The sequence below is a fragment of the Coturnix japonica genome, chromosome 6 (genome assembly GCF_054131305.1).
Source record: "Coturnix japonica strain WE chromosome 6, WE-NBRP24, whole genome shotgun sequence".
Taxonomy (NCBI): Eukaryota; Metazoa; Chordata; class Aves; order Galliformes; family Phasianidae; genus Coturnix; species Coturnix japonica.
In genome coordinates, this window is record NC_140668.1 from 16903022 (window position 1) to 16919603 (window position 16582).

Genomic DNA, 16582 nt, shown 5'->3' on the forward strand with positions numbered 1-16582 from the left:
TAGTTTTATTTTCTCTTCCTTTCCAGCAAGCAGCTTTGTAGCTTACAAATTGTTTTCTAATCACCTCCTGGTGTGGACAAATCACACAGGTTTTACTCCATGTTTTACATAGTTAGCATTTTATATTTGTTCCAGTATGGAACTGTACAGTCATAGAATGGCCTGGGTTGAAAAGGATCTCAAAGATCACAGAATCACACAGAATCACAGAATCCTTCTGCAAAAGAAAACACAAAAGCTACAGGGACTTGGAACTACTTTGTATATCGAGATCAGAAGGAACTGAGAAGTTTTCAAGTACAAAGAACTTACTTTTCCAGATTGCCTTTTCCAGACTGCTGTTCCAGCAGTGACAACAAGCGCAGGCAGCCCGGAGGACATGGCTGACATCGATGATCGGCTGGCATGGATCAGCGAGGATGAGTTTGGGCACAGCACAGCTGGCAAGGGATGCTGGGGTGGCTGCAGCAAGACAAGAGCTCCTCCAGCCTGAAGATCTCCATCACCAGAAGAAAAAGGACAGGGTGAAAGTAAGGAAGACGCGCAGACGAGAAGAGCAGAAAGGGAGATGAGGAGGGAACTTGGTGCGGTGGCAATTCTGGGGGAGAAATTGTACTCTGATAATGTTACACTCTGAAATTCAGTGTTGCAATTTGGAGGAAGGAATTATTGGGGTGGGAATCTGGGGGGCCGTTGTAATACCAGAAGAATTTTACAGAGCAGCAGCCATGCATCAAGAGAAGGGCTTCACAGAGCAGCAGCTGTGGAGGGAGAAACAGCATGAGAACCAAGGACACCTCTAGGAAAAGAATGAGTAGCTCGGGGCTTTCAACGGGGGTTTTAGGGTTGTTATTGCAATAGCTTTCCTTCAATTAGTGTGTGTGGTTTTTAAATGCCCTCGTCTGTCTGCTATAAAAGCATGGCTTTTCGGGCAGTCGATGGACGCAGCCATATTTAACCATACTGCTGTCTGGCTGTTTGTCCTAGCACGCTGACCTTTTGCCTTCAGGTTCGCCAACTACTGTCTCAGGAACCAGAGTTATTAGGCATTATCCAGGTTATCTTGTGCTTCTACTATGTTAATAGATTGGATGTGAATCCAATGGGGTCTGATGTTACCAGTGGTGCTGGAATCTGCGGGAATAATCATTGAATGTATTAGTAATGCTCGGTTATGATGCTATTACCTCTCTTATATCCAACTAATTTGGATTTTTCAAATATGACCACGCATCACTTGAGAGGAAGGCGCACGCTCATAGAACTAAATGGGGGAGTTGATTTCATTTTCCAAGCAGGTGTTCCACTTGGGCTCTGTATCACGCACTGGCCATGCGGATATGGAGTACAATTGGAAGAAATCCCTCAGACCCTGAATGCAGGAGAGAATGTGTGGTGGGTGAGAGAGGAAAGGTGCACTTTGAAGCAGGGGACGCCCTGCTGGCACTGCCTGCCGCATCCACCACCAACACGGTTTGCTCTTTATCCTGCTCCACAGCTGCTGCTCTGTCAAGTCCTTCTCTTGATCCATGGCTGCTGCCATTCTTCTTGGATTACAACAGGGGGCTGGGAGGTTTTTGGCAGAGGGAGGGAAGTTGATTGGGGGTGGGAGTTTGAGGGGGTGGGATCAGAAAGGATTGTTAGGATGGGAAATGGTTGGGAATACTGTCATTTCTTGACTGTTTGCTATGTTCAATTATTAAATGTCTTTGCTATATTTCTGCCTGCCTGCAGCCGCTCCTTCAGTTACAAAGCCCACCTCCCCAGGCCCCCGGGCCCACCTTCAGGGCAATGTGAAAGGGCAGCAGAAAGGGCAGTGTCCCAGATCTGCCACCACCATTGGACCCATCCCTCCCCTCCTCAGTCAGTTCTGCGTGGGAATGGAGGGATGAGAAAGGGGGATGGACGGGAATTCTGGGAGAGCTGAGTGGCTCAGCCTGGAGTGGAGGAGGCTCACTGCCATCCCAGACACAGCCATCAGTCCCCAGGTGCAGAGAGGACTGAGCCAGGCTGCACCCTGCAGCACCCAGCAGCAGGATCCCAGTCTGAGGCCTGCCTAGGTCGTGTGGCTGCGCTGCAGGCTGAGCTATGGAGAAAGCCCCACTTGGAGATTTCTTCGCTCCCTGAATGTTCCCCCCTTTCTCCATCTTGCTCTGCTCCATCCCCAGCCGCAGCCCGGCGTCCCCGACATGTTGCTGTGCTTGCAGAGCTGGACTTGGCCCTTGACCTGTACAGGCCCCTGTCCCCACCTGTCGGATATCCACCTTGCCTTCTCACCCCTCTCTCTAGATCCAGTTCATGCCCCATCTATCTCACCTCCATGTCCCACCTACGTCCTCTCTACGTCTTTTGGTCTCCCCCAAACCACCCTCACGGTGCCTTACCTCCTGGCAGGCTCAGGGAAGGAGCACCCGGTGCCCTGAGCCCACAGGCCCAGCCCTGCACAGCACTGCACACAGCACTGTCATGGCGGCGCCCGGTGCTGCCGCACAGCATCCTGGGAGTGGTAGTTCCTGCGGGGCCTGCAGCTCCCAGCAGGCCCTGCAGCTCCCAGCAGGCCCGGGCGAGGGCAGAGGGGAGCAGTGCTGTCAGCCGGGAGCTCGCCCAGAGAGCCCGATGTTCGGAGCACTTCACACCAGGAACTTTGGACTCGGCTGCTTCTGTCCACAACGTCCCTGAGCTGCTCAGGAAGCACAACTGTCTCACCCTCTGAGAGCTGGGCTGTGCAAAGGAGGCTGCAGTTGCAGGCTCAGCTCTGCCCTGTTCCAGCAATGCACTTCCTTACAACTGGAGCACTGTCACGCTTGCTTCTTGCTTCAACGGAGCAATCGCCCACCGCTTTGCACACCTCTGTGCTCGTGCAAATGGCCACCACCCCATCCCTGCACACACACACACACACACACACACACACACACACGTACCACCCCATCCCTGCACACACACACACACACACACACACACACACACACACACGTACCACCCCATCCCTGCACACACACACACACACACACACACACGTACCACCCCATCCCTGCACACACACACACACACACACACACGTATCACCCCATCCTTGCACACACACACATACATGTACCACCCCATCCCTGCACACACACACACACACATGTACCACCCCATCCTTGCACACACACACACACACACACACACACACGTTCCACCCCATCCCTGCACACACACACACACACACGTTCCACCCCATCCCTGCACACACACACACACACACACACGTATCACCCCATCCCTGCACACACACACACACACATGTACCACCTCATCCTTGCACACACACACACACACACACGTTCCACCCCATCCTTGCACACACACACACACACACACACATGTATCACCCCATCCTTGCACACACACACACACATGTACCACCCCATCCCTGCACACACACACACACACACGTACCACCCCATCCCTGCACACACACACACACACACACGTACCACCTCGTCCTTGCACACCCTCCCACATGCGTGCACAAATCTCTGCAGTGCATGGACACACCTGTGCACACCCATGTGTGTGCAGCCCCAGCACTGTCCACAGCTCCGTGCACACTCATTTGTGCATGAAGAGGAACGTCTCAGTGGAAGCGTGGCTGTTCCTCCCCTCTGACAGGGCTGGTGTGGGACAGAAGAGGAAAGCAGAATGCGGCCACATTTTCCTCGTGGCTCCTAGTTCCTGTCTCACCATGGGAAACAAGATGAGCTGTGGAGAGTGTTTATGCAGAATGGCTTTGTGAGAAAGGACATGATGAAACTCCGTTAGTTAAATTGTAAGAGAAGGTACGTGATTGAAGGCACCAGCTGAGGAGAAATCAGGATGTGAAAGACAGGATATGTATCTAAAGACAGAATATGTATCTAGAGGCAAGGACAGCCTAAGGGAAAAACAAGATGTGTAGCAATGTATAGACATAGAAAAAGTAACTATAAGGCTAACCACAAAGGTCAGATGAAGTAATATGTAACCCACCAATCCTGAGCTTTACTTTTGCAATATGCATGAGCTTATTACTGACTGTATAAATGAGATGCTGTTACACCTAATAAACGAGACCTGTTGATCATGATAGCATGAGACTCGTCTCCCGCGGTTACTTCCAACAATGAGCAACTCTCCCTCTCTGTGATGCTTAGCTCTGTACCTCTGCCATCATCTCTATACTCAGATGCTCCTGCATGTAATGCTGCACACAGTGAACCTGCAGGTCCCAAAGGAATCCTTGGCTGCTCTCCCTCACCTGGAGGTTGCAGGGTGCTGGGCCTCCTGCCTGTACCTCCTTCCAGGTGTCATTTGCCAGACCCTGTATGTCCAGCTGGTTGGAACTGCAGTCAACTAACACAGACAAGATGTATGAAAGTAGTCTTTCCGTTTCCCAGGCATTCATCTTTATAAAAACACGTTGTGCTGTGAAGCACTGCAGGAAGCAACTCAACTGTGCAACAAATACTTGGAGCCTTGTTTCATCCCTCCCTGACCTCATTGAAAGGCTGACTGACACCTGCTTGCCAGCGGTGACTGTGGGTCTTTCCTCAGAGTCCAGAGCACATTAATCTCTTCTGATACTCACACTCATTCGTGTTTCTTTTGTAGTTGCTGTTGCATTCATCAGGAAGGAAATGCACTGCACTTATTTTGCTGCTTGTGCAGGCTCACTCTGCAGTGCCCAAGATGCCTTCATGAGGAGGAAAGGCAGCAAAGCCCTCTGCCATCAGGGCCATAGAATCATATGTCTACGGCATGACATCTCGGCAGAGCACTCACTGCGCCTGCTCCTCCCTGCTGAAATACACGGCCACATCCACAAAGCTCGAGTCTCCTGCAAGCAAGCAAGAAACTCCAGTGCCAGTGGCTTTTCTGTCCCCGGCACACAAATGCTGGCTGAGAGCATCTCTCTGTCTCCCTGCGCTCCCATCTCTTGCCCCTTGCCTTCTCCAAAACCTTCCTTGGAGAACCAGGCTGATCAAGTCCATGCTCATCAGCATCTCCCACAGGTACTGTTACAGCTCTTGCTGTCTTTTTGGCCTTCTCATCCACCGGCATCCCTCTGTCTGAGTCTCACCAGCTTTGTCACCAGAAGAGATTTCAACACTTGAGAATGAAGAATGCACATCTGGCTCCAAGGAATGTAACTCTCCTATCTCCCAGAGATCCACGCCCTCTGTGTGCCATCTCACCTGGTCGTGAGCGTCCCTCACAGCCAGCCAGAAAAGCAAGCAGAGGCTGAGACCAAGAAACCCCTCCCTGATGTGCAGCTCTCTGACAGTTTCTCTTTACACAGAGTGCTGGCGGCAGCCGCGTGCATTATCACACGCACTTGTATGGGCAGTTGGTGTCTAGACGTGAAGGAGACTTGCTAAGTGCTATGCTGACATGTAGGGACAGAAAGAAAATTTCAAGGGGGAGCTGGAGCATGTATATAAAGGATGTACGGACCTACAGTTAAGGATGTGGATTTGCATCTGAGTCCGTGCCTGCAGACGATGCAAGCGCTATGCATTGTCACCCAATGGAAATGATCAAACAGCTGCTTTGGGACAGACTGTCTGTAGGGCTCAGGAAGTGCGGCCTTCCAAGGTGCTTAAGGTGTCCCAAAGAACAGAGGCAAGCAGTGATGATTCCTTTCTCTCTTGATTCTAATACTTGTAGGTAGAGCGCTTGAGAAAGACTTTGGAGGCTTTCCTCAGCCTCTACCTTTCCTTGTACCTTTACAAAAGCAGACTGTCTAAAAACAAGAAGACTGGACACACTTTTTGGGTTTGGTTATTTTTATTAGTATTTTTTTAATATTATAATATATATAATATTATTTATCATTGTATTTATTATATTATATATATTATGTATATAATGTATATTATATATATTATAATATATATATTATAATATCATATATTATAATATAGATAATATATAAATAACATATAATATATAAATTTTTTTAAGTTGTTTTGGTGTTTTTGGTGTTTTTTGTTGTTTTAGTCCAGTCCAATGTAATAAATTCTCAGTCTTACAAGGGATGAATTTTTAAGGCCTTCCTGCTGATGGACCACACTCCACTTGAACATCAAGTGGAGCATGAGGTAGCCTTCATCCAGAAAGGTGGAATCTTGATGGGATGTTGCTGTCTTATGGAGAGGAATCTCGGCGTCCCCCAGGCTGAGCCAACACACGGACACAGATTTCTGGATGGTGACCATCACTTTCTGCCCCTGCTCCTGCTTCCTGGTCTCTCTTCATCATCGGTATCCAGCAGGAGATCACGAAGCCCTGGAGGCACGGTGATATCCAGGTCATCGTCTGAAACTTCTTCCACCAGATTGGAAGGGACCAGTCCTCTTGTGCCATCCGTCAGCTCTCCCAGAAACCAGCCATCCTCATCCATGTCTCCACAGATGTAAACGTATTGTCCAGCTGTCAGTGGAAGCTCGTTTTCTGGGTCCTCATTAGGGCCCTCATAAGGATTTTGTAGCTGTGACGAGCTAAGAATCTTCATTTTGGAGGTGATGGTCTGCGAAAATGTAGATGCAGACTGCCACTGGCCACACTTTTGACTCCCCTGGCTTTTCCTGGGGATTGGGGCATTCCTCTTTGGGATTTCTGTGCGGCCTCAGCTTCTTCCCCATCTCCTGGAGCTGTGTGCATTTTTCCTCCAGACGCTTGCTGAGCGCTCCAAGCTTGATGTCAGCCTGCTGGAGACTCTGCAGCTTCTGGCACGCTTCTGGAGAGCGTCCCTCTCTCAGCAGGTGGTTCTGGGCCTTCAGGGCCTGGCAGTGCCTCTCCAGGTTCCTCAGGGCTTGTTGGAGGTAGCTGCACTGCTCCAGCAGCTTGCTGCTGGTGCTGCCTGGGAACCCCGGGTCTTCCTTGGCCGTCTCATTCTCCTTTTCCACATGCTGTCTCTGCAGCTGGTTGACCTTCTCTGCCTTCTCTGTGGCCTCTTTGGATGCAGAAGAGGCCTCCTTGAGCTGCCGGAGTATTTCCAGCAGCTGCTGGGTACGGAGGCAGAGCGTACGCATCTTGTCCTTGAGCCACTCCACCTCCTCCCACATCTGCTGAGAGCTTCTGCTCTTCTCTTCAAGGAGGCTGCACCGTCTCTGCAGCTCCTTCAGCTTACTCAGGAGATGGGTGTTCTGCTCCTGCTGCTCCCTGCGCTCAGGTGGGCAGGCCTCTTGTTGTTCTGTAGCCTGAACACCCACCTCTGCTACAGCCCGATGGCAGGCCCTGGCCCTGTTGAAGAAGACGCGTGGCTGCCCCTCCACGTGCTCCAGGATGTACTGCAGGAAGCGTCTTCTCTGCTCCTGCAGCTCACACTGGAGGCGCTTGCTCTCCACGGCCTGCTCTGCACGGGACTTCCAGCAGAGCTGCCGCTGGACTTCCTGCTGCATTCTGCGGTCCGCTCTGCTGCTGTCGCACCTCAGCAGCGCCTCCGCCAGCTGCCGCTGCAGTTGCCATGCCTGGCGGATGGTGTCGTTGCGCCGCTTCTGCAGCAGCTCCTGCATCTGGTGCAGCTGGGCCTCCTTCTCCTGCAGCAGTTGGCAGATCTCTGCTTGCCACTGCCTCAGGCTCTGCTCCCGCAGGCGCTGCAGCTTTGACACCCGCACCCGCTCCCACTTGGAGCGCAGTTTGTCGGCCAGCAGCTGCCGCTCCCGCTCTGCCGCCTCCTGCCGCTCACGTCTCTCAGCAGCGCAGCGGCGCTGCAGCTCCTGGGAGCGGAGCCGCTCGCCCTCCAGCTGGGCCTGCAGTGCCTTCAGCTCCTGCCTCTTCTCCTCCCGCTGCGCAGGGCAGGTGGGGGGCTGTGCCGGGTCCCGGTGGGGAGAGGGCCGGCTGCCCGGGATCCCCAGGTCTTCCTTGGCTGTCTCTGGCACCTAGAACCAGAAAATCATAGAATAACAGAATGGTTTGTGTTGGAAGGGGCCTTCAAGACTCTCCCGTTCCAAGCCCATGCCAAGGGCAGGGACAACTTCCACTAGGTCAGGTTGCCCAAAGGTGCGTCCAGCCTGGCCTGGGGCACTGCCAGGTGTGTGGCAACCACAGCCTCTCTGGGCAGCCTGTGCCAGCGCCTCTGCCCCCTCATGGTGTCCTGTCTTCTTATATCTCATCCAGATCTCCCCTCTTCTACTTTCAGGGCACTGTCCTTTGTTGTATCACTACCCTCCCTTACAACCAGTACATCTCCAGCTTTCCCCAGTTCTCCTTCAGGCACTGGAGGGCTGCTCTGTGGTTTCTCCAGAGCCTCCCCTCCCCAGGCTGAACAATCCCCACTCTCTCAGTGTGTCATCGTACCTGGACGTGAGCGTCCTTCATGGCAAGTCGACTGGAGCCCTGCTCTGCACGTTGGCAGTGCAGAGCTCCCTCTTTTTCTTGGGAGCAGGACATTGCGTTACAGAGCACATCTGCCCAGCTCCCCACGATGTAATAGGTGAAGAGCCTCCTCTCCAGCTCCAGCTGACGCTGGAGGTGGCGGATGCAGGCGGGCTGCTCACCATTCGTCTCCCAGCGCAGCTTGCTGAGGACGTCCTGCAGCTGGGCATGGGCCGCCTCGCTGCTGGGGGGGTTCCTTAGCACCTTGGCCAGCTGCTGCTGCAGCTCCCGAGCCTGGCGCAGGGCTGCATCGCAATCACGCTGCAGCAGCTCCTTTGTCGCGCGCAGCTCGGCCTCCTTCCAGAGCAGCAGCTGACGGGTCCCCGTCGCCCGCTGCCGCTGCTCCCACTCCTTCAGCTGCTGCTCTTCCTGGGCCTGCTGCTTCTCCCAGGCACAGCGCAGTTGGTCGGTCAGCAGCTGCCGCTCCCGCTCTGCCGCCTTCTGCAGTTCACATCTCTCGGCAGCCCAGCGGCGCTGCAGCTCCTGGCAGTGGAGCCGCTCGCCCTCCAGCTGGGCCTGCAGCACCTCCAGCTCCCAGCTGTTCTCCTCCTGCTGCACAGGATGAGCTCACATAGTGGTGCAGATGAAGAGGTATTGCACAAGCCATTCACTGTGCGGGCTATATTCATCTCTATAGCCGAACCATGCCAAGTCAGTGAAAGAAGTAACTTGCTGGATTCTAAAATAGTTTCGCTTGAGAACGGCGCTGTTGCCAACTCTACTTGTTACAAAATGAACTACACCAGAGTGAAAAGGAAAGGGCAGAAAAGTTTTATATTTCTTTAGGCAGATCTGACTTCAGCTAACCCAGCACAAGGTACAATCCCAACAACTGAACAATGCAGGGCAGCAGCTGCTTTGAAAGTTGCTTTACCAATCTGCCGATTACTTTTTACGTCTAATTGCAGTCTTTATCTTCCGACCGGGAACTGAAGATCCAGAGGCAGAGAAAATATTTTTTCCATTAGTCCTATGAATAGAAACCGGTAGCACAGAGTTAGGACCACGCAGAGTTAGTGCAACGACACATCATCAGTAGGGTAAAACTAACCTGTCTCACGACGGTCTAAACCCAGCTGACGTTCCCTACTGTTAGCTGACAGTTCAGTAGCAGCACTGAGCAGATATTCCAGAACAACTGTTTTATCATCTGGCTGCTCACTGCTCAGCAGCTGGCAACAGACAACGTATGATGAATGGGAAGAGAGTTCCAGAAACCAAAAGCAATGAAATCTCTCTCATTCAGCAGGTAAGCAGCAGCGTAACAGCTCAATTCAGATCTTATTTTTCAAGAACACTTCTCATGGCTGCATGATATTTCTGAGAGCTGTGCTGCTATAAAGCCATCGTTGCCTACTTAGCCAGTCACACTAACAGAGCGAGGAGAGATGCTGTCCTTAGACATAAATTCTGAAGTACATCTGAGCACCTCACAATTTAACATCAGTAGAGGCTGCCTGCGCTCCACAGATAGTACCAAAAGCTCAAGTGAAAATCTGATTTGGTCTCTTACCCCACTGTAAACGTTGCAGGCTGGCTGAATGAAAATCCTGAAGAGCCAGAAGGTTGTACCGATGCTGCCGGTGCAGGAGGATTTGCACCAAAAGTAAATACTTCTGGGTTACTCGTGAAGCTGGTAGCTGACTGGCACCAAATGCTGGTCCAGCAGCAGGCGCTGAAGACCCAGACCCAAAGACAAATGTAGAGGACGACCCTAAAGGAAAAGAAGAGAAATTTCAGTATGTGCTGAGTTGTTTTGTTTGTTACAGAGCTTTATGTTTGCAGCCAAGTAGGTAAAACAACAAACAGCACCTCATTCATGATAGGAATCCTACCTTTTCTTGTAAGTTACATGAAAAACAGCATACTTAAAGGAGTCAGACAACGCACACCTCAAACACGGGTTGTCTAGACTCAAATTACTGTTAGCCATTCATGCTCTAGAAGCAGGCTCCCACAAATAGCACAAGCTGATTTGTATTACTAAGACTTATTTATACCACGGGTAAAGAACACTCACTCACTTATTTGTATTATTTTAAGCGTTCAAAACACAGCTCCTGATCTATTAGAATGAGGAGAACGCCAATCTTTCCTCTCATAAGCAACTGCACCCCTTCCTCATCCAAATGTTTACAATTATCAATTTCTGGAGACCACATCAGGCTTGCAGGGACCTAACTGAGCTACCAGAATAATTCTGTCTCTCCATATAATAGCAAACAAGCTCATTCAATTAGCTGCTTTGGTTCTGCATGGCCAGCAGAAATAATGAGAAAAAAATACAGGACTGAGCTGTGACTTCAAACATACACACTTCTGCTGAGCAAAAAGAGACCTTCTAAATAGCGCTATTAATCTAAATGCAATTTAAGCAGACGTCACGCAACACAAAAATACCAACTGCTGCAATGTAACTTGGAATGGCTGATTGTTTTTCCAGGAAAAAAAACAGAAGTTAAGACGGACTAAAAAGCATTCCAGTGCAGCGACTCGACACGGACTCAGATGTGAACGATCCAAATCGTTTATTACAAGTTCTCACATCCCTTATATACCTTCACAAGTTGTTATTTTCTAGCTTTCCCACCCGCCCTTACAACTTTCCCAAACACCTTATATGTCAACAAAGCATTCTACAAAACACTTTTCAACTGTCCATGCAGGCACATATCCAATCAGAGCTGTGAGACTCTTCTTCTCCTTGCAGAGGTGTCCTTGGTTCCCATGCTGTTTATCTTGCTCCACAGCTGCTGCTCTGAACAGCTTTTCTTGTATCCCCACATTCCAGTACTTTTATGAAGATTTGAAGATTATGAAGACCAAGAAAATGAAGGACTGGCTATCGTGCTCATTAGAAGTCATGCTTTACAAAGCAGCAGCTGCATATATCAATACTGTGTTTGTAATATACACCTGTGAAGGGTGGATAGTACAAATCTTGATGTTATTTACAACGCTCGAAGAGTTTTAGGTATGGGAGAGAAAAATTCAAGTTATAACTAACTTTTAACCTTCAGCACTGGATTGATACTGAGAAGAGGGAAATTCATTCTCACAATGACAAGTTCCTATGCAAATGAAAGTCAGTAAAGGATTATCCAATGCACAAAATATCACCACAGCCAGTTGATCCCTAAACTGTATTTCCCAGACTGCCTCAAAACTTGACCTGAGCCCCAAGCATTAGCACTGTTTATATATTGTTGGATGTAAATATTCACTACTTTTCTCAATTTCCACGCATTTTCCCTATCTATTCTCCAGGAAACACTCTTTCCCTGCTCCACTTTTGTGATCTAAGAGCAAAAACAAAAGCACCTGCTTAAATGTACCTGTTGAACTCGATGTGGCCGTGGCTCCAAAGGTAAAGCCAGAACTTGCTGCATTGCTACTGTTGGCTCCTGAACCGAAGACAAATGGATTAACTGCTGCACCAGTGGTGGAAGATGTGGTGGTGGGTTTGTTTTCTTGAGAGAAGCCAAATGACTGAGATGCTGTAGATTCTGCAGAATTGCCAAAAGCGGTGCTGCTCACAGTGTTGCTGGCTTGCCCAAACACAAAGGGAGTGGGAACTGGTGCAGGGTTGGAGGAAGAAGTGACGCTGCCAAACAGGCTGCTGCTGTTGGCTGAAGTGGCAGGTACGGCTGCGCTGGAGGAACTAGAGCTCAAGAAGCTGAAGGATGGCTTTGCTGCTCCTTGATCTGAGAGGGAGAACAGAACATAAAACGCTGCAAGACGGCAAACCAAGCGCAACAGAGAGACCCTGTTCCAGCCACTGTACAAGGAGAAATGCTGGACGATGTCTCAACTATTATCCAGCTACTGTGGATTACATAAAATCCAGGTTTAATACACTGATCGCTGCCATGTGCAATTAAAGGAATGGGAGAATTGTGAAGAATGATGACACCACCACAGTTCTAGGCTTTAGTAGTTACGGACACCAAGCACTGGCTATAACAACTGGAACCAGAATGAACCAGTACATCTCAGCTCCTCAAACAAAACTATTCTTCAGATGCTCTGAGAAGAACAACATGCATTACCTGCAACACTTCTGTAGTTTGCTAAATAACACAGCAAAAAAAAAACAACCCACAGTGGTACAGCTGCTTTTGTAGCCTCTCCTGAAATTACAGCCCTGTGCCTACAGCCCTAAAGCTGGCTAAGCCCATCATCCTGCAGCCTCACTCTTTTGGCTTAAGCTCACTGTAATTCAGTACTTTCAAGACCTGCTTTTGGGAGCCACGGAGAACAGCCCCCTGTTACAGAACTGTAACAAAGTACTGAGTGCAATTTTACATTTAAAGTTATCTTTTAAAGTATGCAGTTCTTCAGCTTTCCCTAAGCTTCTGCTCTCTCATTATTACACCTGACCCTGTTCTTGATTTCCCACTGCTGTTTTTCCAGAAGTTACGGACCCTTTTCATCTATGCCACTTTTAAGGGACTCTCTACTGTGCTGAAGAAGGCTCGTTAAAATCTCATTTTTACACAAGGTGTTTCATCAAATTTCCATGGTTAAATCAAACTCCAGAACTTCAACTCAATCATAAGAACCATAACCCCATGCGCTGCTTTTATTCTCTCTGTTCCTTCCCTTATAACTTCCAAAGTTAGTAGAAGTGAGTAATGAACGCTGTTCTGCAAACCATGGCTGATAAGTCATGAAATCAGAATCAGAATTCTTCCACATGGCAATTGTTACTAAAATCTTTCAGCCCGCTCTTTCAGAAGGTTAAAGATGCACAAAACTGTGTAGTACCTATTAAGCAATTTCCACACCTTCATGGCAGTAAATTGCAGCAGCACAGCTGCAAGAACACATGAATGAGACACCTCCTCACATCCCCTTTCACTATGAAAACCATCGCATGAGGCCTCTGTCACCACGCTAAAGACTGTACCACCAACTATGCTGCTAGCACAGAAACCATACAAACCATCCATGCTCATGTGGGATGCAATACAGGTTCCTTAATGTGTGACAATATGTATATATTTTTTGTCTAAACCTAGTCTTAAAACTCACTGAAATCAAAACAGGAATTCTACTAATTGTCTATACGTCAACAACTGGAACACAAATCACACTACACAGAGTAATTAAGCTTTTTCTAAAGCTCCAGTACATGAACCCAGCAACTCCTACAGATTCTGTAACTTATGACTTCAGAGGTACCATCTGAGGGACTTAGACAACTGAAGATAAAAGATATTCTGCTTACCTGAAGTATTGGCTTGGGCCCCAAATGAAAAAGTTGGCTTTGCCTGCTCAGTTTCTTTCTCCGATGGTTTAACAAAGCTGAAGTTGAACATAGGTTTTGCTGTGCTTTCTTCTTTGGTACGTTCAGGCTGCCCAATGGAAAAGACAGGTTGTGCCTTTGACTCTTCATTCTCAACTTTCTTCCCAAACAGTAACGGAGGAGCAGAACTGACAGAATCCTGTTTCTCTTCTGTCCTTCCCAAAACAAACTGCGAGGCAGGAGCCGACTCCACGTTACCAAAAGAGAAGCCTCTCTTTGATGCAGGAGTTTCGTCCTTTTTCTCATCTGATTTCTTAAATGCAAAAGAAGCTGATGCAACTTCATTTTCTGCCACAGTTCCAAAACCAAACCAGACATTTGCAAGTCTAAGACTGACAATCAAAAAACTGCATTTTTCTCTCCAAACTGCAATACAGCTCTGACTTACTCAACTCAGTATGAACTAACACCAGTTAATTTCATGAGCACCACAGAAGTTAACTTGCAAAAGAGCAGATACAGACTCATACAGGAAAGCATTTATAGCATACAACATAGATTCACCTTGTTCATCACTGATGTTGAAACAGTGCTTGGTGACGATGACACAGTACTGCTAGTCAGAAAACTAAAGTTGAATGGAGCCAGAGATGCAGTACTGATGGGTAGGGATATTTTTGGGAGTACCGGTTCCTCCACTTCCTAGAGTTGTAAAGTAAAATTTTTCTCTTTTACAAAACATGCTACTTTCTCATCCTGCTCCGCTCTGATTCGCTACAACAGCGAATTTGGAACAAATATAACATTTAAAGTATTGTGTACTGAACCCACACAACAAAACACAAAATACCTACAAAGAAAACTACAGATGAAAGAACATTTACTCTGGTAAATCCAGCCTATACCACATGTAAGGATGCAAATCATATATCAGTACATCTTAAAAACAACAGCGTTTGTTCTTGCCTTTTAAGCTATTTGATAACCAAGACTGAATGAGTTAGGGTTTAAATGAGAACTGCCAATCTAATCACAGGCTGCACAGAAGCACCAAGATCTAAATAGAAATGAATGACTAAGCAGAGGGATAAATTGGTACTACAGACATTCAAGCGTATCCTACGACTTACAAGTGTTTCACTATTATGGTCTGAAAAGTTAATGGAACTTAGCTATTTTTATCTGCATCACTATTTTATTTGAATTACATAAACATACTCCATTGTTTATGATTTCTTTATATTGCATCAGCTAAAAGACCAACATAAAGACTGACACTAAAGATACAGTCATAGGCAGCTCAGATAACATCCAATCAGAAAAATAATCTTGAATACTTGTGGCTACAGTTTGATAAAATAGATCTTTTCCCCTTAAAACAGGAAAAAAAGCCTTTCACTACAAGTTCAGTAAGTATCAGCAATCCTAAGTCATCATTAGCAGACATGCAGAACACCATTTTCTAATTCTCTTTTGGACTCCTGGCCCGTACAAGACTTAAACAGGAAAGAATAAATTCAATAAACTTTGTTTACATACTTGACAAATGTTTCAAGTATCGATGCATTATAGAAACCATACAAACCTCCACCAAAACATTCATACTCTTTGGATACCTTGAAAATTGTAATACCAGGCAGAGGAGAGACGTGGTTAAGCAGATAAATCAGCATATTCTTTCATATAATTTAAACTATAGAAATGAAATTGCAGTGAAATTCATGGCTTCCATAGCAGTTGTTACAAGATTTCCTCTTCTTGTATGGTATTCATGGGAAAAAGAAAGAAAGAAAAAAAAAAAATAGTGTGTTATTAAAAGCAATGGGAGATTTAGTTGAGCAGTGAAAATATTTAGTTCAGCATCTTGTTATGCTACACACTATTTTTGAGTTCCCTCTAATCATTTCCTATGGTGGAACATGATGAAGAACTGGGCCCCCTACTTAACATATTTCCCATTGCTACCAAGGTAAAAGGTCACCAATACACAGGAATGTTCACCTAACAACATGAGTCATGCAAATATCATCCTTTACCTGAAGGCAAATTCCTGCCCCTTAATATTTAAATCCCATCTAGCTTTCACTGATTTCTAAACATCACATCCTTCAAATATTCAGAACACACTGAGGGACAAAAAGTCCCTCTCTTTTTTCCTTCCCCTGTCTAATAGGATTTTTCACTTATTTTACCAAAGCAAAATGTTGGCAGAGAAAAAAAAGTCAATTAAAACAAGTTCCCTCCTTTGGCAAAGATGTTCACACTAAAGACAGAGCTGAAGACAGCCACTACTATATCTGACTTTAGAGACCTCAACTCTACTGAGACATCTTGTCTTGTACATGGTGCATTTAATGCATAATAGCAGTATATAATGCACTCAAGCTCACTAACCAAGGGACCATGTAAAATCCACTCTCCTCCACCCTTAGCTAACAACTATTCAGTAAGGATAGAGTAATTCTTAAATCTGCATTCTCCTCCAACTTTGTCATGGCCGTAGTTGATGCCACTGTCTCCTTGGAATTCACAGCTCAAAAATTTCTCTTTAAGACTGGTGCCCTTTCTCTCTCTTCTGAAGAAATGAGACAAGTAGGTTTGATTATTTGTTTTTAAATCGCTGCCAAGTGGTACAACTTTTCAGATGACCTTCTTGGAACAGGACCAATATGGGAAGTTGGTTCAGAGCCTTGCCAGGGTAGTCTGCTCTTAGACAGGTGAGGGAGAGCAACGAATGAGTTGAATTCCAAAGAAATATTCCATTTACCTATATTTGTCCCCAGAAGCTCTGTTCCTGTTCTGACACTGTTAGAAACAAACAATAATACAGCCACAGAAGCCTGCTGGCATAAACACATCAGATGGAGAGCAGAATCAAGCCCACTGAATCTTTTATTGCAGTCACTGAGATGATACAGCTACATGGCAGTG

At 47.4% G+C, this 16582-nt stretch overlaps 2 protein-coding genes across 2 annotated transcripts; both read right to left on the reverse strand.

Moving 5' to 3' along the window:
* Positions 1 to 6524: 6524 nt before the first annotated feature.
* LOC146760392 (uncharacterized) lies at positions 6525 to 9032 on the reverse strand. Its single transcript, XM_085551424.1, has 4 exons — positions 9020 to 9032; positions 8326 to 8969; positions 7801 to 7907; positions 6525 to 6873 (listed from the first exon to the last, which is right to left on the reverse strand). Exons 1-4 carry the CDS (start codon positions 9030 to 9032, stop codon positions 6525 to 6527), a joined length of 1113 nt encoding a protein of 370 aa, XP_085407550.1.
* Positions 9033 to 9180: 148 nt separating this feature from the next.
* On the reverse strand, positions 9181 to 16146 carry LOC146760393 (nuclear pore complex protein Nup153-like). Its single transcript, XM_085551425.1, has 5 exons — positions 16089 to 16146; positions 13634 to 14098; positions 11739 to 12107; positions 9917 to 10117; positions 9181 to 9373 (listed from the first exon to the last, which is right to left on the reverse strand). The coding sequence occupies exons 1-5, from the start codon at positions 16144 to 16146 to the stop codon at positions 9315 to 9317; spliced, it is 1152 nt and encodes a 383-aa protein (XP_085407551.1). The 3' UTR covers positions 9181 to 9314.
* Between the last annotated feature and the right edge of the window lie 436 nt (positions 16147 to 16582).

Excerpts from the sequence above, each read along its gene's own strand:
- LOC146760392 (XM_085551424.1), bottom strand. Across the intron at positions 7,908-8,325 it reads TGAAGGACGCTCACGTCCAG|GTGCCAGAGACAGCCAAGGA; the intron begins GTACGATGACAC and ends TTCTGGTTCTAG. Across the intron at positions 6,874-7,800 it reads GCGCAGCGGGAGGAGAAGAG|CAAGCTGCTGGAGCAGTGCA; the intron begins GCAGGAGCTGAA and ends CAGCACCAGCAG.
- LOC146760393 (XM_085551425.1), bottom strand. The coding sequence starts at position 16,146 with ATGACAAAGTTGGAGGAGAATGCAGATTTAAGAATTACTCTATCCTTA. Across the intron at positions 14,099-16,088 it reads TCTATCCTTACTGAATAGTT|TAAGTCAGAGCTGTATTGCA; the intron begins GTTAGCTAAGGG and ends TACTGAGTTGAG. Across the intron at positions 9,374-9,916 it reads CCTGCAACGTTTACAGTGGG|GACTAATGGAAAAAATATTT; the intron begins GTAAGAGACCAA and ends TTCTATTCATAG.